Source organism: Salvelinus alpinus, chromosome 5 (assembly GCF_045679555.1).
Source record: "Salvelinus alpinus chromosome 5, SLU_Salpinus.1, whole genome shotgun sequence".
Classification (NCBI taxonomy): domain Eukaryota; kingdom Metazoa; phylum Chordata; class Actinopteri; order Salmoniformes; family Salmonidae; genus Salvelinus; species Salvelinus alpinus.
In genome coordinates this window covers 37,803,530-37,825,983 of record NC_092090.1, presented here as the reverse complement: position 1 = coordinate 37,825,983, position 22,454 = coordinate 37,803,530, and the positions used below count along the sequence as shown (strand labels likewise).

The window sequence follows — 22,454 nt, the reverse complement described above, 5'->3', positions numbered from 1 at the left end:
ACAGGGCTTGACAGAAACTTTTTTTTGTCACTTGTCCAAAACCACATGTCACTTGTCCAAAAATAGAAAAATGGTCTAACACCATTTTTACATCGTTGTATGTTACAAGGAACCACTTTGCAAAATATAATGCATTACTGTATTTTTTTTTACCATAGAAAAGAGAATCAGACGGCAATGTTGGCTGCAATCTCCTTATTGACGACTGCATATCTGTCTCAAAATAAACACTGCTCCTTTAAGGCTTTCCTGAAGGATGTTTGGCCACCTTTTGGTAGCCTATAAATTACTGCAACATTAAAATGACAACCTTGTACTTTAGTATGTCTACAGTTTAAAACACTCTGGGACAGATCCAAAATTCATAACCACTGCAGATTTTTTTTAAAACAATGAGGCAGAAACTTTTTTGTAATCTGATAAGACAGTTTTGCTTAAAATGTTGATAAATTTTTATTTCTTCATATTATAAGCTCAATAAAAAAGACCGTTAATTATTAAATCGTTTCAAAATGTTGGCCACCTCCGCTCAGATTCAAGGTGGGTGATGTGCAGTGTGCAACATGCACGATCCTTCACTCTCCTGTCTTGTGACCATTTGATCTGAACGAAGTGCTTTGACTATGTCGACAGAATCAAGCCTTCAGACGTTAATGTTAATTATCCTTCATTATATTTGTCAAACATGACTGGTGTTTAGCCTATATTTATGTAATTCTCATTAAAGTTTGGCTACATTTTCTGGCGCCTCCATGTCAACATCGGTTTGGACATGAGGCTGTAGCCAATATGCATATCACATACACTTTGTCATGTAGGCTTTTTTATTTATGTACATTATTCCCGCCTTAGAATGTGCTACATATTGGCTGAAGCCAGTGAGTCGGGTCTCTCCATTTGGCTCAGTTCTCTGGGAAGTGGGCTGCCGGGAGCCATTTTGCCATTCTAATGCTGCATGACTCGTCACTTTTCCATGTTGTCCCTTACTTTTACCCAAACCTATGGCGCAATCTGGGCAGACTGATGATAAGAAAGGCCTCTCCCAGTAGGCCTAGTCTTACCTCCAACGGGTCTGTCACAACTGTGTCAGTTCATCAGTAAGAGGTGTACTCCTCATCTGTAAAATTCTCTGTAGACAAATGGAGGGCTAAAGCTGACTTTTTTCAAAGTGTGTTTCTCATGGGGTCTTGGATGTTTGAGCAATATTTCACACTTACGTTTTCTACACATGTTAATATTGAAGATACCATGTAATATATATATATATATATAGTGATTTAAGGAATAATATATTGATTTTAAAAGGTTGCATGTGATTATCCTCAGTATGTTGAATCATATGTGTTTTATGTAAATATATATTTTCTCTCTCTGCAGTACATCTTCGGGGAGTTCAGCCCTGATGAGATCAATCAGTTCTTCGTGACTCCACGATGTTATGTTGAGGTAAGACAATGAGTTTTGAATGAAACATTTATTCACATACGTTTGCTCCAGCTCATAGCTGTTTTGACACCATATAGTCTACGGTGTTAAGTGTTGGAGTGCCGGTGGCTCTTAATGTTAACTGGGTCGTTCTTAACCTCTCTGGGATAGGTGGGAAATTAGCGTCCCACCTGGCCAAAATCCAGTGAAAATGCAGAGCGCCAAATTCAAATAAATTACTATAAAAATGTAACTTTCATGAAATCACACATGCAATACATAAAATTAAAGCTACACTTGTTGTGAATCCAGCCAACGTGTCAGATTTCAAAAAGGCTTTACAGCGAAAGCAAGCGATGCTATTATCTGAGGATAGCACCCCAGCAAACAAACACAGACAATCATATTTCAACCCTCCAGGCGCGACACAAAACGCAGAAATAAAGATATAATTCATGCCTTACATTTGATGAGCTTCTTCTTTTGGCACTCCAATATGTCCCAAAAACATCACAAATGGTCCTTTTGTTCGATTAATTCCGTCGATATATATCCAAAATGTCCATTTGTTTGGCGCGTTTGATCCAGATTAACACCGGTTCCAACTCGCACAACATGACTACAAAATTTCTCATAAGTTACCTGTAAGCTTTGTCCAAACATTTCAAAGTACTTTCCTAATCCAACTTTAGGTATTTTTTTACGTAAATAATCGATCAAATTTAAGACGGGATATACTGTGTTCAATACCGGAGGAAAACAAAGTGGAGAGTGCTTTTCAGGTCACGCGCCTCTATCAAAGAGTACACGTCTCTCAAGCCTCGTTCTGAACAGTGCTACTTCTTCATTTCTCAAAGGAAAAACCTCAACCAATTTCTAAAGACTGTTGACATCCAGTGGAAGCAACAGGAACTGCAAAAAGTCCCTTAGAAATCTGGATTCCCAATGAAACCCCATTGAAAAGAGAGTGACCTCCAAAACAAAATGTCTGAATGGTTTGTCCTCGGGGTTTTGCCTGCCAAATAAGTTCTGTTATACTCACAGACATGATTCAAACCGTTTTGGAAACGTCAGAGTGTTTTCTATCCAATTCTACTAATAATATGCACATCTTAGCTTCTGGGCCTGAGTAGCAGGCAGTTTACTCTGGGCACGCATTTCATCCGAACGTGAAAATACTGCCCCTAGCCCGAAGAGGTTTTAAGAATGGCCTTTTGGAAGCTCATTAACACCAAAACCGCTGAGTTTATAGATTTAGCCCAGTGTGTTTATTTACTCTGTCATTGTCTAAAACACAGAAGACAATGGTTTACTGCTCATGTTCTCAGTTTAGTGAGTGTGAACAATATAAGACAGCACAAAATAACATGTTTTTATCACCAATACTGTCATCTACCCCCCTCCAAAGTGCACATTACACATATGTGATTCATTGATAAGCAGGAAGGCCCAGACTGACAACAGTCGTGGTCTGAGGTTAACGCTATGTTTGATTATTTACTTTAACTAGAAAGTGTTTTTTAAATTTGTAATCTAATCTCATCTCTCTGCTCTTTGACAGCTTCCCCCCTTCAATGACAAAGTCTCCTGCGTCAGTCAGTCTTCAGGTAAGAACGTCTACTGGATTGCTCTAATTTATTTAAGTTTGTCTTGTAGACATTCCGAACGTCATCCGCATGAGGCCGGCCAGTGCTCTCTGGGTTGACCTCACTCTTTCCCCCACATGATGTAATGGTTATGACCAAAGTCAAACATACGCCTGTCTGTGCTAGTTGGATCCAGACCTACCTGACTGAACTGCATGTAAGAGAGTGACAGATGAAGTCTTAATTGACATTGTTTTAATATAAGATTTTACTTGTAAAAAAATATGTCCAAACATACCTGCAGAACAGGGATTTTGGAGCGACCACGTTACAAAAGTCTGTCAACCATACCCCTCCCCTGCTCATAACACTTGATTTTTACTCTGATTTGTATGAATTATTCAGGAAGTTACTGCACTCCTGCTGTGCCTTACATTACGGAGTCTATGAGACGGCAGGTTTGCGGTGAGTTTTGGGTCCGACACTCTGTGCTTATTACTTGTTGCTGAAGCACTCAAACCCAGGTCTTAAAAACTGGTGGCTTTCTAAACCTTGCCCCTATTTACTCTCATTCTTGTCCGTACGATCTGTGAGGCTTTGCATGCTTAGATGCCGTTAAATATCTCCTCTCTATTGCATTAAACACATTGGCACCGCAGCAGTGCTTTAAGTTGACTTGTGATTGATTTGAATACCCCCTCACTTAACTGGATGGATTGAGAAAACCCTTTTTTATTGGACTTATAAGGGCATAGTAATGGTCTTATATGGTAGCTAACAATTACAATAGGTATTTTGTTTTGCTAGGGTTTATCACTCTCAATTCATCATTATGACTCTGGAATGAAATCCCTTTGGTAAAAACACTAACAAAGGACACTCTAATCCACAGAGAAGAGCGAATCTCGACCGTACTCTCTAACCATACCTTACATTCCCCCTTAGGGTTTCCGGTGGCTGGTTTGTATGGATGACCAGTCGTGTCTTATATAGCCCGGCCGTACCCTTTTCAGTGTTGGGATGATCTGAATTTACTAACGTTTTCCTCATGTTCACCTTCAGCTGTGTCTCTCACTGCCTATCATCTTTCAATTTGAAATATTAGCAACTTGTTAAATCTAATCGATATTGAACTTACTGTCCATTGCTTGATTTATTTGTGTAGTACTCAAGGTCAATGTTTGATATATTCAATTAAGTTTGTGACCGTTAATAAAGTTGTAAATTGTTGTGTATTTCATGATGCCAAAATTTGTTTTGGATGCCAGATATTGGCCAAGTAGTAAGTATGAATAATTGGTCACAGCAGCATTTTGTGTTGTGTGAACCTTATGAACCTTTGTCTTCAGGGCAGAAGTGTAGTGTCTTATGTTCCCAAGCTGACTGACATATCCTCCTCTGCAGGCGAAGACTACCAGCGCATTGAGTTTGGTGTGGACGAGGTGATGGACTTGGAGCCAGTGGGAGTGAAGGATCCTCTCTTCAAGGTGTCCAGCACTCTGAACCCCCAGGCTCCAGAGTTCATCCTGGGATGCCAGCCGTCTCAGAAGGTCCCGCAGACAGCCACAGCCCTCTCTCCGGCAGCAGACGTCCCAGACGGAGCACAATACAACTCACTGGACGGACCCGACAGCCCGGACGGACCTGATGGCCCAGACTCTGAGCCCTCCGCCATGGACAGCAACCAGAACTGCCAGGATGGGGACGGGGGCCCGGGCAGCCTGGGCCAGCGTGAGAAGAAAAAAAAGAAAAAGCGCCCGCCAGGATACTACAACTACTTGGAGGGCTCAGGTCCCAATAGCGGTGGCATGGGTGTGGACGGGCCTCCTGGAAAGGGGTTGGTGAATGGACACGCTCTTAGCCGCCCTCACCTCGGGTCGCAGGACATGGTTGGTAAGGCGTTGTCAGGGGGTGAACTTTCCACCTCAGCCCCTGTTGCTACAGCAGCAGCGACGGATGCGTCGGCTGCTGTGAATCAGAGGACTTGTGATAGCCCTGATGAATCGTCTTTGGACTTCATGAGTGGAGCCGCCTCTTTATCAGATGGTAAAGACGCGGCCTCCTCCTCCTCCTCTTCTTCCTCCTCCTCTCAGAGCAGTGGGGTGGCAGAGGGAGGCAGAACTGCAGAGCAGCAGCCTGAGAACATGGCTCCAGGGAGCCCTGAACTGCTGGGCAGCGGTGGGCACAGCCCCTGCCCCACCTCCCCTCCTCCCCCCTCGGTTGCTGTGGCCAGCCACCCTGCCACCATTGCTACTGCTACTACTGAAGAAGGGGGGGAAACTAGGGACAGTGGGGTGGCTAATGGGCTGGCTGAGCCCCATGCTGGCATCAGTGCAGATAGACACAAGGAGGCCTCTGAGGCATTGGAGCAGCCCCAGCAGCAGTCCCCAGCTCCCTCAGTGGAGACTGCTTCCTCCCCAGACTCTGAGGCCCAGCCGGCGGTGGCAGAGCAGCCTAAGTCGCCTGCCTCTCCGGCTGCGCCCGCTGCCAACCCCCTCAAATCCTGGGCTAGCCTCTTCCACAACTCCAAGCCTCTGCCTGGAAGCCCTCAGGCGTATGTGGAGGTGAAGAATGTGGTGGAGGTAGTGGCTCCCTCCCTGGCTGCTGTGGAGAAGCATGAGAAGGCTGGGGAGGTGAAGGAGAGCCCTGTCCATGTATCAGAGGATCCCATGGCCCCTAAACTTGCAGGTAGTGTACTCACAGATAGCCCCATAGTGTGAGGAAGAAGAGCTCACAGGTTAACCCTTATGTCCTTTGGAGTGTGTTAGGGCTGTCTTGACAAAAAAAAAAATATAAATATAAATATAAATCATGGTTGACCGAAAGTCATGTTCTTTCAACCAATCCATTGGTCTAAATTTTTAAAGTTTATTTTTCCATATATAGACACACCATGTTTTAATAAAATTAACTATATATGCATAGAGTTTATCTGATGCTTTAAGCTCAAGGGAGCCAGAAGACAAAAATCTTAACCTGTCCCGAACATCCTCCTCCCGCTCCTACTGGCTTTTGCAGATTCTGCCATTACTCTCCTGAAGTTGCCAGCAATAGGCTACATAAGGAGTTGGCAACCTTTCTCATGTGGAATGCCAATTTATTTTTGTGGAACAGTTTCATTTAATTTATAACAATATCTTCGGATCTCAAAATCATTGTCATGTGGTTAATCAAAAATCTAAATGAAAATGATACAAACCTAAAAGTAACTATGTAAAAATAGCCTATAAAGCCAACAAATGAAAACAATGCATCCAACAGGTAGAAAATATCCAAATTTTTTAAATCACATTGGCTACGCATGGCTTGTCTGTAACGAACTTGAAATGTTGCATCAGCTATTAACTTGAGTCCAGCCTGAAGCTCCTTGCAACATTGTATAAAATATTCTGGTCCCTCAGTTTCCCGTGCCAGTGAACTCTGGACACACAGCTGTAGGCTATTTGTGCTAGGGATAAGAAGTAATCAGGTAGGCCTATTTTATGACGGATCAGAGCATGACATTTATAATTTTCAAATACATTGAGGAATCATTGTCATTCTCAATGGATGTAAAAACAGACTGTTTGCTTGCTGTTTGAGGTGAAGAAATCATTACTTTGAGAAGCTCCACGACTCGTTATTGGTGGTGCGTTAAGACGATCAGAAATACTATCAGATCCCCAAATGGGCACATTTATATTCCTACATTTGCGCGCAGGCCAGGTAACCTATAGGCCTACTTCTATGCATAATCAGGTGCGCATCCTTTCTCAACATTGACAGGAGTGCTCCAAACAAAAGACAATGACTAAATTGACAACTCGTAAATGGAATGAAATAAACCAAAACTGGTTTCTCACAGGTGTAGCATAGGTTGTGCGCTCTGCAAATAACCTGTCCACTCTGACAGTGAAAACGGTAAAAGACTGGAATAATAATAATATTGAATGCATAAAGACTTTACTGTAACCAAACAAACATTATAGATTAGAAATTATAGGAATTAGCCGTGTGTGGACTACTGGTGATATATGTAATGGGGAATTGATAGACACTAACAATCAAAAGCAAACGATTCACACAATGAAGTTATGAAACGATGAATGTGCACAAATTAGCGGGAGAGAGCGCATTATGGAGAGAGACGTGCATTGTGCCGCCACACTCGCCTTCTTGGACTGTGCCATCCCCGCGGCCTCCGCAATGGATTAGTCTCGGCCTCCGCAATGGATTAGTTCACTGAGATGGCCGCGAATAAGACGGGTGTCTCGTGTGCCATATATTTGCTTCTGCTCGACTAAAACAAATCTCGGTTGACCAACAGCCTATCGACCAAACGATTGACCAGTCGAATAATTGTGGTCAGCCCTAGTGTGTTGACAAAATTATACCCATTGATTATTATGATAGTAATTCATTTGTGCACGTTAAATGTTCTGTATGCATGTGCTGAAGTTCAGCCTACCGTCCACTTGGTGTCAACATTGGGACATTTAGTTAGACTGATACACATGAGCACCAGATGGTGCTAACACTCAATGCTTGGTAAGGCCCAGATTGCTATGACACATCTCCATGACATGCTTTACCTCACCACCCTATTTTCCCCAATAATGCCCCAATGAATGGAGCTGGGGAATGAATGGCAGGCCATGTGAGCCCAGGGAGACTCCCATGTAGCCAACTGGCCTTGCTGGCGTCAAAGAGAGTCATTGTATATAGCAGTAATACTAATACATGTTGAAAGCCTTTATTCCAAACTGCATTCATGAGAATACAGGCAGAGGGTGAGCTGGAGCTACAGCTTTACCAATAATGTATGAGCAGCACTAATTAAGTCCATTACCATGACATCAACCTTATGGATTTTCAGATGCAGTAGACTAGAGCAGGATAGATCTCTGACCTCACCCCTTTCTCCTAACACACACACACAGAATATAAAAGAAAATTGCAAGGCTGCATAATGAGTTGATCTTGTAAGCTGCCTAATTAAAGGGGATATGTAGGATCATATCCTGACTACTCACTTCCCAACAACAGCCTCCAGGTGTTGGGACCACACAGGGTACACTGGCGGTTTTAAACAGCCTGTGACAGAGAGGATTGCCATGTCTGGGTAATGTGTGGTTATTGTCTTGATGGGATTATTGCTTGTCACTCAGTGCTATGACCCTGGACTTCCTCAGGCCTCATGGATATAGTCCTGTGTCTGGAGGAAATATACAGAGAGGCCTTATCTCAGTGGGTTACTTAAGCCTCTTTGTAAACTGTGGTTGACACTGCATTTTTGTCATCCTTTTAGTAAACTGGGATTTTTCATCTATTCGGCACCCTTGTGAAGTATTTATGAGAGAGGGGTTCTGGGCAGCCTAATGTGCTTCTGTCTAGGTAAACCTGATGGTTTCCTGTCCTCAACGGCTGTAAATAATTCAACCAGGCTCCACGTGGTTTCTTTCACTGTCCAGTAGAAAGGCTTATTTTGTACCCACAATACAGTGCTCAGACTTTCGCGCTCCTGTCAGGAAATGAACAGGAGGATGAACAGGAAGCTATTTATAGGACCCTGGTGTCACTGCTACCACGTCTCATTTTGATTTCCAACCCTGTATACTATCTGATCTCTGGACTGGATTTTATCTGGAGTGTGCCTTTACTGTTTAGCCAAACTATATTTCTCTTTTCCTGGAATGACTGTTTCACTTTTAGCAAACCTGTTATCTATAAAAACCATGTTTCTGTAATTTGGAGGTTGTTCATAATATGCTATGTACGTAGGTGGAACTATCAAAAAAAAATGGCTATTTTTAACCCATTGTTTTTACATTGTGATTATGTGCTATTGTTTTATTATATTTTCTATGTTGGAATGTCTGTCCACGTTACCATGGAAGCTGTGTTGTCAGTGACAGTCTTCCTTCCTAGGCGTGGCACAGTATCTCCTTGTTCTGACAAAACAGCCTTGTGTGCCACTGTCATGATGCAGAGTTGGTAGAAGGGACACAGTCTATATAGCACAGTATGGAGTAAATGGATAATTTTTTTTGCCTGATATTTACAAACTAACTTCTATTTTAACTTTTTGATTTAGTAAGGGATGTGTGTTCAAAATCATGTGTACTTGTTTGAATCCCCAGAACTAATTGAGAATGTGAAGTTGATACACAAACCAGTGTCTTTGCAACCAAGAGGACTGATCAACAAGGGAAACTGGTGCTATATCAACGCTGTATCCTTTTCTCAGCTGCATGCGAAATGCTTGAATCACACCATGTCATGCACAAAGTTACATTAAATGTCTGTATTTAGTGTTCCAATGAGGTGATTTTACCCTTGACTGCCACCCCCAAGACATTGCAGGCCCTGATTGCTTGCCCCCCCATGTATCACCTGTTTAAGTCCATTCCCCCGTTCAATGACACCCAGAGACCCTGTACCTCCACACCCATGATGGACAACTTGTAAGTAGCCTCTCTCCCTGGGAGCTGACTGGCTGTTTTTAAAAGTCAAATCTCACAATCAATGAAGGTCTTGTTTGTGTGCAAATAAGCAGCGATGACAAATTCCTGCCTGAGCTAAATTGGTAAAACTGTTACGAGTATTGAGAGTAGGTGTTAAATGTGTGCTCACTGCATTGGGTTGGTTGTGTACTTCCTTTGCTAATTACAACTCCCTGACCTTGTTTCTCCCTCCAGTGTAAGGCTTGTCAATGAGTTCAACAATATGCCTGTGCCATCTAAAGCCAAGCAGCAAGGTAAGCTGTCTGTCAGCATCTTTTAAAAGAGCTAGAGTTTCTTTTATTTCCTGTTGATGTTCATTTGATGTGTTTCTTGTTGCTTTTTCCGTAGCTGCTGGTGAAAAGATAATAAAAGACATTCGACCAGGTGCTCCTTTTGAACCCAACTACATTTACAGACTCCTCACCCTCATCAAGTCGAGTCTCTCAGAGAAGGTAAAGACATTGGGCATCCAGTGTATTGATTTCATTTGAACGTTTTAGAGCGGAATATTGTAACAATCTTTTTTATGTCTGCTTGTTGTCATGTTTTCCTTTGCTCCCATTTACGCACACACACCAAGCCCCTCCCTCAGCCACTCACAACAACAAAGATGAGAGATCACTTCTTCCTCTCTTGACAAGCGGCTTCAACTTCCATTTGCATTTGTGGTTTGGTCCAAGAATGGTTCATATGGACACTGAAACACATTGAGACATTATTTTACTGTAATAGAGGAAGTTAACCTTTCTAATGATACCCTTTTTATGTCTCGACTCAAGTTGCTCGCAGAGCGGACACTACTAAAACAGGAGTATCAATGAACATTGGTTCTGGAAAATGAATGCTCAGCATTTTAGCCAAAGACTGTTATACTACATGTCTATTCTGTGTTTTATAAATGTGCAATAAGCATAAAACACAAATATAAGGAATTCTAATTCTGAGAAATAAGGTAGGCTGCATGATTTCAACATGTGGACCGGCTAGCATGCTTTTCAGACAGCTGGAGACAGACAAAATGGTGTGTTCATAACAATTGAACAGTTTTCCATTGTTAGCCAGCAAATAGGCCCAAGTTGGCTAAACTTGAAATCTAAAGATTAGCTGGCTACTCACTAGCGCTTGTACTTGACTGAGACCTGTGTGAATTTTCTATAATGCTTGCTACAAGTTAGTCATTGGTATTGAATGTGCATTATACATGGTTCTGGTTAAATTTGCAACAAAAAGGTTATTTTCATAGACTTAAAAGCCAGATCAGTGATTATTGCAAAAAAAAGCAGGGCAAACAATTTTGATAAAATAATTAATTAGTGGGTCTTATGCTTGTGGAAGGCTTATATGTTTAGCGTAGGTATAATTTCACAAGCCCTGAATTAGATTATTGCAGACTGTTTGCACTGAATGCAGTGCATTTGACCGTTAATTGTACAACAAAGCGTATGAAGGGAAAACGTATTGAGATGTATTGCCGAGAAGCTTTATAAATAATAATCAAGAGGTGATTATTTATTTTTTAGTTCGTATCGCCCGGCCCTACTATCAATAACAGCAATAAAAAATTATTTGTTCTTTACATTTCAGCCGGGTTTTATTTAGAATGTTGAACCATCCAGACATTCCACACTTTCAGGTGTTCAGGGACTAGGAGCAAATTAACTGAAACACTTTGTATCACCTGTTTCCTGACACTGGTTTTATGTAAAATTCCACATTCTCATCAGTACACTTGAGACGTTCAGTCTGTACCTGCCTGGTGGTACAGTACATGGATACATGTACAAATATCCATCTGTTGGTGCATGAGACATGCCGACTCATTACTGATTTCATAACCAGATAAGGTGCAATTAAAAAAGCTATTCCAAATGGAATGAGATAGTTAGCTCCTGACTCAGGCATTCCCTATGTGGTTTTGATTGTATCTCACCTGTGCCATGTGCACACTGATGTCCTGTCCTGAAGCTCAGTAACAGTGGACAGGACCTGTGTCTGCTGAGTCAGTGGTGTTGCATTAGAGTGCAGGCTGTCTTGGCACCGTGGTCTCATTAGTGCTGATGGTTGTGCGTTCTCTGTCAGGGTCGACAGGAGGATGCGGAGGAGTACCTGGGCTTCACCCTCAACGGACTGCATGAGGAGATGCTGGCTTTGAAAAAGCTAATCTCCCCTCAGGAAGAGAGTAAGTAGTGCAGTGGTCTAAATCTGATGCATGAGGTCATACGATTATCTGTTTACACGTGCTCTCTGCTTATGAACTGAACTGATCTAGTCCCTGTTCATTTCACATAATTTCCTCCTTATGTTCTTTGGCCTCACTGCTCAAGGTGTATCTGCTCTATGATTGCCATTGGCTGTGGTTCTAAATCAGTTGTCTCTTCTCCTGTCTTGATCAGAAGCCCCCACACCCAACGGCCCAGAGTCCCAGTCAGGTGTGGATGATGCTGCTGCTGATAAGGAGGAGGGGAGCGAGGACGAATGGGAGCAAGTGGGCCCCCGAAACAAGACCTCCATTACCCGTCAAGCTGACTTTGTCCGCACCCCTATCACTGACATATTCGGAGGGCACATCCGGTAGGGTAACACCGATTACTTGTGTTGACTTGTGAGGTGTCAGGAAACTCACATATAGTTTCTTTACATGTGAGGTGTTGCTTATAATGGAAACTTATTGTTGTTCACGAAGATATAGTCAAGTCAATGTTTTGGTGGACCCAAAGCCTTTACTACTTTACTAGACACCTGACTTCTCCCAAATGAAGCCAGAGTGATGGTCAGCCGCTGAGTGTTTCTCTTCTCCCTGCCCAGAGCTTATTTTTCTTAAAGCCCAGCAGCAGAACTGTGGCACCAGTGGTGTCCTTGCCCTTCTTTTTATTGGCTGTGGCGCAGGTGCCTGGTATGACAGGAGAACTGAGAGAGTATAGTGCCATCTTTATCTGGGCCCTCTTGGGCTGGTTGCCCTGGCACTGCCTCTGGCCCCCAGCTCCAACCTCAGCTGAGAATGCCATCCCAAACAGGCCTGCCACCAGCTGGCTCTGGGCTTTCTCTGCTCCAGAAGTTCTCTTTAGAATAACAGCCATTGTGGCCCGGCCTGTGGTCGGTGGCCTGGACAGCCAGGCGTGGGGGGCACACTCTCGCAAAGAAAGAATCACAAAACAACTTTGAAAGTGTAGGACCTGTGAGGGTGTGACTGGGCCAAATGACATGCTCTCTGAGGTTCTGTTATGGCACACGCCTGGCCTGACTGGGTTACAGATCACTTCAGAGGATAATTTTTCTCTGAATCAATAGTAAAAGTAAATGGAACATAAGGGCAGACTTTCAGGAAGGTCTGGGTTGAACTATGCATACCCACTGAGTTCAGCTACATTCATGTTTTCAGCCACTCGAGCCAGGGTAATTGGTTTGGCTGAGGGGAGTCATTGGAGTAAGTTTGAAATTTATTTTCACCATTTAAAGAGATTATATGGCTGTCAGAGGGTTATGAATGTTGGTGTTGTTTTTGCCATTTGAACATTTAGGATCAGTTTCTGCCACGAAGAGGAGAATTTGAGGAAGGAGAGGAGATGATTCATGAAGGTGTAGTTTGGAGAGACGTGTAGAGAGACCATCCACTTTCCTTCAAAGCTGTGATGCTGTTTGCTGAGGTCAAGATGTCGTTGAGAGACACTCAAAACCCATTACTGTATTTCATTGTCTGAAGTGGGGTATATTTGTATTTCTGTCCCATGCAGTTCGGTGGTGTACCAGCAGAACTCTAAGGAGTCAGCCACCCTGCAGCCCTTCTTCACCCTGCAGCTGGACATCCAGTCAGAGAAGATCCGCACCGTTCAGGAGGCCCTGGAGACCCTGGTGGCACGGGAGTCAGTTCAGGGCTACACCACTAAAACCAAGCAGGAGGTAAGGGTCTTACACACAGTACACCTATGCTACTACTATCCCATTACAAGTATTGGATGTGTTTGCATATCGGTCATTTTGATTTCATGCTCAATCGCTTGTATGTTGATCCAAACTTGAATGCTGCTTTGAAAACCTCAATTGATTTCTGTTGTTTTTCTTCTGCAATCCGAAACAAGGATGTGGGCATGTTGGCAGTTAAAAGTAAAAAATGTAGTGTTTAGACAATGAGAATATTTGTTACTGTGGTGTCTCGTTTCTTTCAACGGGAGTATTTGGGATGCTCAGCAGCACTCTCTAGTACACAATGCACTCCTCCCCTTGATGGGCCCCTTCTAATGGGCTGAAGTAGTCAGACTCTGACAGATCGTCTTCCCATTGGCCTTGTTTCTGTTAATACACTGAGTGTGTTGTGCGTGTGGACTCAAAAGCATTGTTTATGCTTCATGTCCTCTCTGACTGCGCTGCCTGGTGAAAACACATTGTTTTAAAGCCACAGTATAAGAAGACAAATGTGCCTTGCCTGCTTCCTCTGTATGGAGACAAAACTGGTGAGGGCAACATCTGTTGAACAGCTGTAGTAGGGGCCTCAGCGTTGTGTTGTTTACCAACCTCATCAGCTTTTATTTTACAAGACAGTTGTTACAGTACCTTGATATCGTTTTAGAAGTAGCTGGTAGTTGGGGTCACAGTCTGGTTCTGACAGTGAAGGTATAAAACCCCAGGGATTCACAAGTGACTAGATCAAAGCTCACAGCAGGCTCTTAGTGTAGGCCTCTGTGACAGTGTGTGCTGGTTTTGTTCAGAGTCTAATCCCTGGGTAAATTGGGAGATCCTGTTCTGGTTTATATTAACTGTTTGATGTGGTGCCACTGTGTCAAATAGTCCCCTGGCTCAGTTTGATAATCTCTCCTGTGTTTGCAGATTGAGATCAGCCGGAGAGTGACCCTAGAGGAGCTCCCTCCAGTGCTGGTGCTCCACCTCAAGAGATTTGTGTTTGAGAAGACTGGAGGCTGTCAGAAACTGATCAAGAACATTGATTACCCTGTAGACCTGGAGATCAGCAAAGGTACGTGAATCACAGAAAAGCTTCCACAAACCATTGGGTGAAGTCCCCACTTAAAACACATGCCCAATTATTGAATTAACTCTATTGAATGTGTGTTAAGTTCTCTGAACCCTGGGTGAGAAAGGCAATAATTCATAACACACTTCTCACACAGTCAGCATCTGATCATATTCCAGTACAGACTAGTCTTTCCACATTCTGGGTCCTAGTTAGACAGACACACACAGGTGTAGCTCACTTGTCTGACATCACTTAAACGAGGGTGCCGGCAAAATGCTGGGAGGTCACCATCAGCAGCAGGGAGAGATGATTTGTGGGTCGACCTCATGCCGTGAAAGGCCTCCTCATCCAGCCCCAACACCCGACCTCACACAGCTTTACAACTCATCAGTCCTGAGCTGGCCAGCCAGCCTGCTTATGTTTACTGCTCCGCCCAGCCTACTCTACAAGCCCTGAACCAGCAGAGGTTCAGAGGAAATATTTATAGACCCCCCCCCCCACACACCCACACACACACACTCAAAAACCCCTGCCATTTTAGATTTCCCTAGCCAGGTAGGTCAACATGTCCATAATATCTGAGGGAGTTTCTATATCCATTTCTCCCATATGGGATATCTGTAACTAGTCCTAAAGGCACGTCTAGTCACTAGTCCTAAAGGCAAGTCCCAGCAGCTTGAGGATATTAGTACTGTAGCTTTACAGAATAAGCATCAGAATGTGGAGAGAATCCCTGGCTCGTTCCAATGTAAACTGGGTCCAGTGTGTTGGGTCTCCTGCAGTGTATAAATTATAAAAAGCAGGCTACATTTTATTGCCTGCCAGCATTCTGCGTACGATTTACCAAATGCTACACTGGTGTATTTTTATAGCCACCTTTATTTAGACAGGCTGGCTTTCATGGCACACAGACCCAAATAACTATAATTGATGGTGCTCTGAGGGATATCTTACATGTTTTGTTTCTCTCTGTGATGTGGCTGTACTTTATTAATTTGTCTCTCCTCAGATCTCCTCTCTTCAGGGGTGCGGAGCAAAATATTCAAAGGCCAAAGAACCTACAGGCTCTTTGCAGGTATGTACTGTATCTATCGATTTATGATCAACTACACACATCTCCTACACCCACAGTATCACACAAACGGTCACAATCATTCAATTATATGCAGTAATAGGGCATTGGCCCTATGCTACAGGCAACAACATATATAGTCAAGCATAAGATCTATCCCAACATTAAGTTCAATCGTTCATAGGATTCTCTTTCGATGTGTTCAGACTCGCACTGAGGTTTCCTTTAGAGGTCGACCCAATTGTGATTTTTTTTAACACTGATACCGATTGTTGGAGGACCAAAAAAGCCGATACCGGTTAATCGGTCGATTTTGTGTGTGTGTGTACAGTTGAAGTCGGAAGTTTACATACACTTAGGTTGGCGTAATTAAAACTTGTTTTTCAACCACTCCACAAATTTCTTGTTAACAAACTATAGTTTTGGCAAGTTAGTTAAGGACATCTACTTTGTGCATGACACAAGTATTTTTTTCCAACAATTGTTTACAGACAGATTATTTCACTTATTATTCACCTGTATCACAATTCCAGTGGGTGTGAAGTTTACATACACTAAGTTGACTGTGCCTTTTAACCTCTGCGCTACGGATCCCTTTAGCGGGATCATTTTCCTAAACAACCGATGAATTGCATGGTGCAAAATATTACTACAAATATTTATAATCATGCAATCACAAGTGAAATATACCAAAACACAGCTTAGCTTGTTGTTAATCCACCTATCGTGTCAGATTTTGAAAATATGCTTTACAGCGAAAGCAATCCAAGCTTTTGTGAGTGTATCAATCAATGCTAGAACAGCTAGCCCCAAATTAGCATGTTCACGGAAATCAGAAAAGCAATAAAAATGAATCGCTTACCTTTGATAATCTTCGGATGTTTGCACTCACGAGACTCCCAGTTACACACTAAATGTTATTTTTGTTCGATAAATATTACTTTTATAACAGAAAAACGCCATTTGGATTGCGCGTTATGTTCAGAAAACCACAGCCTTGTTCCGTTCGACGAAAATTCCAAACAGTATCCGTAATGTTTGTAGAAACATGTCAAATGTTTTTTATAATCAATCCTCAGGTTGTTTTTAACATACATAATCGCTAATATTTCAACCGGACCGTAACCTATTCAATAAAAGAGAGAAAGAAAATGGAGAGCTACCCCTCTCCAAAGGACTAATCAAAGGACACCTGACTAGTTTTGAAAAATCTCGCTCATTTTTCGAAATAAAGCCTGAAACTATGTCTAAAGCCTGGTCACAACCTGAGGAAGCCATTGGAAAAGGAATCTGGTTGATACCCCTTTAAATGGAAGAAAGACGGGCAATGAAACACAGATTTAAAAAAAAAAAAATAATTATATTATAATCACTTCCGGGTTAGATTTCCTCAGGTTTTCGCCTGCAAAATCAGTTTTGTTATACTCACAGACAATATTTTGACAGTTTTGGAAACGTTGGAGTGTTTTCTATCCTAATCTGTAAATGATATGCATATTCTACGATCTGGACCTGAGAAATAGTCAGTTTACCTTGGGAACGTTATTTATAAAAAAAAATATAAAAAAAAAATCTGACCCCTAGCGTCAAGAAGTTAAACAGCTTGTAAAATTCCAGAAAATGGGATGGTTTTAGAAGCTTCTGCTTCTGCTAATTGACATAATTTGAGTCAATTGAATGTGTATTTGTGGATGTATTTCAAGGCCTACCTTCAAACTCAGTGCCTCTTTGCTTGACATGGGAAAATCAAAAGAAATCAGCCAAGACCACAGAAAATAAATTGTAGACCTCCACAAGTCTGGTTCATTATTTGGAGCAATTTCCAAATGCATGAAAGTACCACGTTCATCTGTACAAACAATAGTATGCAAGTATAAACACCATGGAACCACGTAGCCGTCATACCACTCAGGAAGGAGACGCGTTCTGTCTCCGAGAGATGAATGTACTTTGGTGTGAAAGTGCAAATCAATCCCAGAACAACAGCAAAGGACCTTGTGAAGATGCTGGAGGAAACAGATACAAAGTATCTATATCCACAGTAAAACAAGTCCTATATTGACATAACCTGAAAGACCGCTCAGCAAGGAAGAAGCCACTGCTCCAAAACCGCCATAAAAAAGCCAGACTACGGTTTGCAACTACACATGGGGAAAAATATCGTACTTTTTGGAGAAATGTCCTCTGGTCTGATGAAACAAAAATAGAACTGTTTGGCTATAATGACCATCGTTATGTTTGGAGGAAAAAGGGGGAGCCTTGCAAGCTGAAGAACACCATCCCAACCGCGAAACACGGGGGTGGCAGCATCATGTTGTGGGGGTGCTTTGCTGCAGGAGGGACTGGTGCGCTTCACATAATAGATGGCATCATGAGGAGAAAAATTATGTGGATATATTGAAGCAACATCTCAAGATATCAGTCAGGAAGTTAAAGCTTGGTCGCAAATGGGTCTTCCAAATGGACAATGACCCCAAGCATACTTCCAAAGTTGTGGCAAAATGGCTTAAGAACAACAAAGTCAAGGTATTGGAGTGGCCATCACAAAGCCTGACCTCAATCTATAGAACATTTGAGGGCAGAACTGAAAAGGCGTGTGCGAGCAAGGAGGCCTACAAACCTGACTCGGTTACACCAGCTCTGTCAGGAGCAATGGGCCAAAATTCACCCAACTTATTGTGGGAAGCTTGTGGAAAGCTACTCAAAACGTTTGTCCCAAGTTAAACCATTTAAAGGCAATGCTACCAAATACTAATTAAGTGTATGTAATCTTCTGACCCACTGGGAATGTGATGACAGAAATAAAAGCTGAAATAAATCATTCCCTCTACTATTATTCTGACATTTCACATTCTTAACCTGTCTAGGACTGGGGTTCCGCTAGCGCCAACAGCCAATGAAATTGCAGGGCGCCAAATACAAATCAACAGAAATCTCATAAATCAAATTTCTCGAACATAAAAGTATTAGGCACCATTTTAAAGATAAAATTCTCGTTAATCCAGCCACAGTGTCTGATTTCAAAGATGCTTTACAGCGAAAGCTCCACAAATGATTATGTTAGGTCACCACCAAGCCACAGAAAAACACAGCCATTTTTCCCACCAAAGAGAGGAGTCACAAAAAGCACAAATAGAGATAAAATGAATCACTAACCTTTGATCTTCATCAGATGACACTCATAGGACTTCATGTTACACAATACATGTATGTTTTGTTCGATAAAGTGCATATTTATATCAAAAAATCAAATTTTACATTGGCGCGTTACGTTCAGTAGTTCTAAACATGCGGTGATTGTGCAGAGAGCCACATGAATTCACAGAAATGCTCATTATAAATGTTGATAAATTCAAGTGTTATGCATGGAACTTTAGATACACTTCTCCTTAATGCAACTGCTGTGTCAGATTTAAAATCTGAGTACGGCGCTCAGAGCCCAAACCAGCCAAAAGAAATATCCGCCATGTTGCGCAGTCAACATTAGTCAAAAATAGCATTATAAATATTCACTTACACTCTGATGAAGATCATCAAAGGTGTGTGTGTGTGTGTGTGTGTGTGTGTGTGTGTGTGTGTGTGTGTGTGTGTGTGTGTGTGTGTGTGTGTGATAATGACAATTACAACAATACTGAAGGAACATTTTTATTTTGTCTTAATATAATACATAAACAAAATAAATCATGAAACATGTTCAGTTTGGTTTAAGTAATGCAAAAACACGGTGTTGGAGAAGAAAGTAAAAGTGCAATATGTGGCATATAAAATTTTAAAAAGCTAACGTTAAAGTTCCTTGCTCAGAACATGAGAACATATGAAGGCTGGTGGTTCCTTTTAACATGAGTCTTCAATATTCCCAGTTAATTTGTTTTAGGTTGTCGTTATTATAGGAATTATGATGCGTCGACTTCTTCTTTCTATACCATTTGTATTTCATATACCTTTGACTATTGGATGTTCTTATAGGCACTTTAGTATTGCCAGCCTAATCTTGGGAGTTGATAGGCTTGAAGTCATAAACAGCGCAGTGCTTCAAGCATTATAAAGAGCTGTTTGAATGAATGCTTACGAGCCTGCTGCTGCCTACCACCGCTCAGACTGCTCTATCAAATATCAAATCATAGATTCATTATAATATATTAAACACAGAAATACGAGCCTTTGGTCATTAATATGGTCAAATCCGGAAACTATAATTTCGAAAACAAAACGTTTATTCTTTCAGTGAAATATAGAACCGTTCAGTATTTTATCGAATGGGTGCCAACCCTAAGTCTAAATATTGCTGTTACATTGCACAACCTTCAATGTTATGTCATAATTATGTAAAATTCTGGCAAATTAATTACGGTCATTGTTAGGAAGAAATGGTCTTCACACAGTTCGCAACGAGCCAGGCAGCCCACACTGTTGCATATACCCTAACTCTGTTTGCATTGAATGCAAGAGAAGTGACACAATTTCCCTAGTTAGTATTGCTTGCTAACATTAATTTATTTTAACTAAATATGCAGGTTTAAAAATATATATACTTCTGTGTATTGATTTTAAGAAAGGCACTGATGTTTATGGTTGGGTACATTTGTGCAATGATTGGGCTTTTTAAATTATCACCCGTTTGGCGAAGTTGAAGTAGGCTGTTATTCGATGATGAATTAACCGGCACCGCATTAATGATATGCAACGCAGGACAAGCTAGTTAGCCTAGTAATATCATCAACCATGTGTAGTTAATTAGTGATTATTTTAAGATTGATTTTTATAAGATACATTTAATGCTAGCTAGCAACTTACTTTGGCTCCTTGCAGCCACAGGTCCTTTTGATGTTGTACTCGCGTAACAGGTGGTCAGCCTGCCACGCAGTCTCCTCGTGGATTGCAATGTAATTGGCTATAATCGGTAATAAATGACCGGTTATGAAAACTTGAAATCGGCCCTAATTAATCGGTTGACCTCTAGTTTCCTTTCATACTCTGTTTACTCCACATGCTATCTCAGTGACTGATAAAATTGATACTCTTGAGTTGAGCTACCTTGGAAGGCTCGCTTCGGCAACTGTGTTTTTGATAAGAAGCAGATTAAACTTCTCAGAGCCATAACTTTGCTCTTGGAACAATTTTTTGTTTTGGACAAATCTCAATTGACCCTTCGCTAAGCCACACCCCAGAATTTTCAGCAACCAATTGCAGCACTCCAATGGAAAGCAATTGTTGTCAAATCCGACTCCTCGGTCAAGTTCACGCTTAAATCTCATGAAACCAGTGAGTGCTATAGCAAAAACTGAGTTTTTATTTTATTAAATTTTTTACAATGGCTAAATAATAGAACAGTGCACCAGTAATACTTGGTACTATGATTCCTGAAATACAGAGCCTATTTTTCAAATCGGAAATTATGCTTTTGATACATTGTTTGCTAGCTCAGCTGGTTGGGTAGCTCTGTCTCATTGACCACCAAACGTTGCTAATGCTAGCTAGCTAGGCACTTAATGTATGTTAGTTAGCAATGTTATGAATCTGCTGTCGACATCGGGATAAGATTTTAAATCACTAGTTAGCTCCAAAAGTGGTTATAGCTTTGACTGCATGCTGACAGTGAATTCAGAGCCATTTAGTGGCTAGCTACACTACAAACATAATTTTACCAGGTTCCTGTGAAGAAATTGTAATGACAGTCCACCACAACATAGCCGACCCAAGAGTTTCCTGACGAGCAAGCGGTAGTCTGTTTTTTAAATTTCATTGTTTATTAGAAACACAGTTTGAGATCATTGTGAGGGGATTTCACCAGTGGTTTAATGTTATCCGAGTTTGCAACAGTAACCAAGGGGCGCGGGGCTTAGCAACGGGTCAAATCATGTTTCGAAAATTTTAGTGGGTGCAAAATGCTGTTTCTGCAAACTTCTCTATTCCCTAGCAAATTCTAGTGTGAACATACCTGTTTAATATACTGGATAGTATTATGACTTGTCTATAGAGAAAGGTACAGTGGAAAAGCACAGTGAAGAGTTCAGTTGCTATGATTCCAGAGGGCTCCTTGTGGAATGATGCCTGAGGTAGCTAGTGTTGATCTCAGCTGTGAAATGATGCAAGAGTGGTAACCATGCATCGGTAAAACCATGTTCTCCCACTCCTCTCTTCCTCCTAGACCCAGGACGTCTTTCTAGACTAGAGCATTACCCCAGACTTTACCACAACCCTGACCCCCCTCCACCCCTATAACCTCCTCCCTGGCAGTGCCAAAGGGAATAAAAGTGGGCCTTCATGAGGGAGCTCTGCCTGCTCAATGAAAACATCTCCACTGTGCTGGTGTAGGTGTGAGTGGCCAGTGTTCAGCTAACTGTTATTTCCAGCAGCTCATTCAGCATGTAGTTCTCCTGCCCCCTCCTCCCCTCCCTTCACACCTGACTGACCAGTTCAAACAAAGACAACCTCCACTGTGGATATGGGGGTCCTGTTAATCTCCCCGTAGTTTGGAAGTAAATTGTCTTCAGCTGTTTATTTTCCTTTCAGAGCAGAAAAAGGCTTTCCTCACTTGTCAAAAATCTGTTAGTAGAGTAACCCCTGGCAACTGTTGCTATAGCGGTGCAGTTAATCTTTTACTGTAAGATCCTGGAGGTAGAAGTTTTGCCTTCTCTTTGACCATCTGGCCCATGGGACGGAGAAAGTCTTGATGCTACACATGCTACTCAGCGTGTAATGTGATAACATAACAGTTTAATAAATATGTAATATAAGCGCCTTTGGAAATTTCAATCATGCAATTTTAATGTTCTGGCAACAGTGAAAAGGTGAACCTATGCAATCAAGCACTTAGGGGAAAAGTTGTCTCAACTACACACTGGCATTTCTTGTTTCCCTCCAGTTAAACCAATCATTCAGTTGTGGTTGCACATATCTGTTGTCAGATGAGGGGGTAATGA

The 22,454-nt window shown here is 41.9% G+C and overlaps 1 protein-coding gene across 4 annotated transcripts in view; it reads left to right on the top strand.

Annotated features, from left to right (window-relative positions):
• The window catches only part of LOC139576046 (ubiquitin carboxyl-terminal hydrolase 10-like), a 37,609-nt gene that overhangs the window by 11,043 nt on the left and 4,112 nt on the right, over positions 1 to 22,454 (top strand). For 2 of the 4 annotated variants that reach the window (XM_071401659.1, XM_071401662.1), the window contains exons 2-14: positions 1,378 to 1,446; positions 2,987 to 3,032; positions 3,417 to 3,476; positions 4,416 to 5,699; positions 9,131 to 9,222; positions 9,345 to 9,454; positions 9,689 to 9,747; positions 9,842 to 9,945; positions 11,573 to 11,672; positions 11,887 to 12,064; positions 13,225 to 13,390; positions 14,315 to 14,459; positions 15,469 to 15,534. In XM_071401659.1, the coding sequence (XP_071257760.1) occupies positions 1,378 to 1,446; positions 2,987 to 3,032; positions 3,417 to 3,476; positions 4,416 to 5,699; positions 9,131 to 9,222; positions 9,345 to 9,454; positions 9,689 to 9,747; positions 9,842 to 9,945; positions 11,573 to 11,672; positions 11,887 to 12,064; positions 13,225 to 13,390; positions 14,315 to 14,459; positions 15,469 to 15,534 (2,479 nt within the window). The remainder of the gene's footprint in view (positions 1 to 1,377; positions 1,447 to 2,986; positions 3,033 to 3,416; positions 3,477 to 4,415; positions 5,700 to 9,130; positions 9,223 to 9,344; positions 9,455 to 9,688; positions 9,748 to 9,841; positions 9,946 to 11,572; positions 11,673 to 11,886; positions 12,065 to 13,224; positions 13,391 to 14,314; positions 14,460 to 15,468; positions 15,535 to 22,454) is intronic. The other 2 variants (XM_071401661.1, XM_071401663.1) reach the window with 1 other exon arrangement.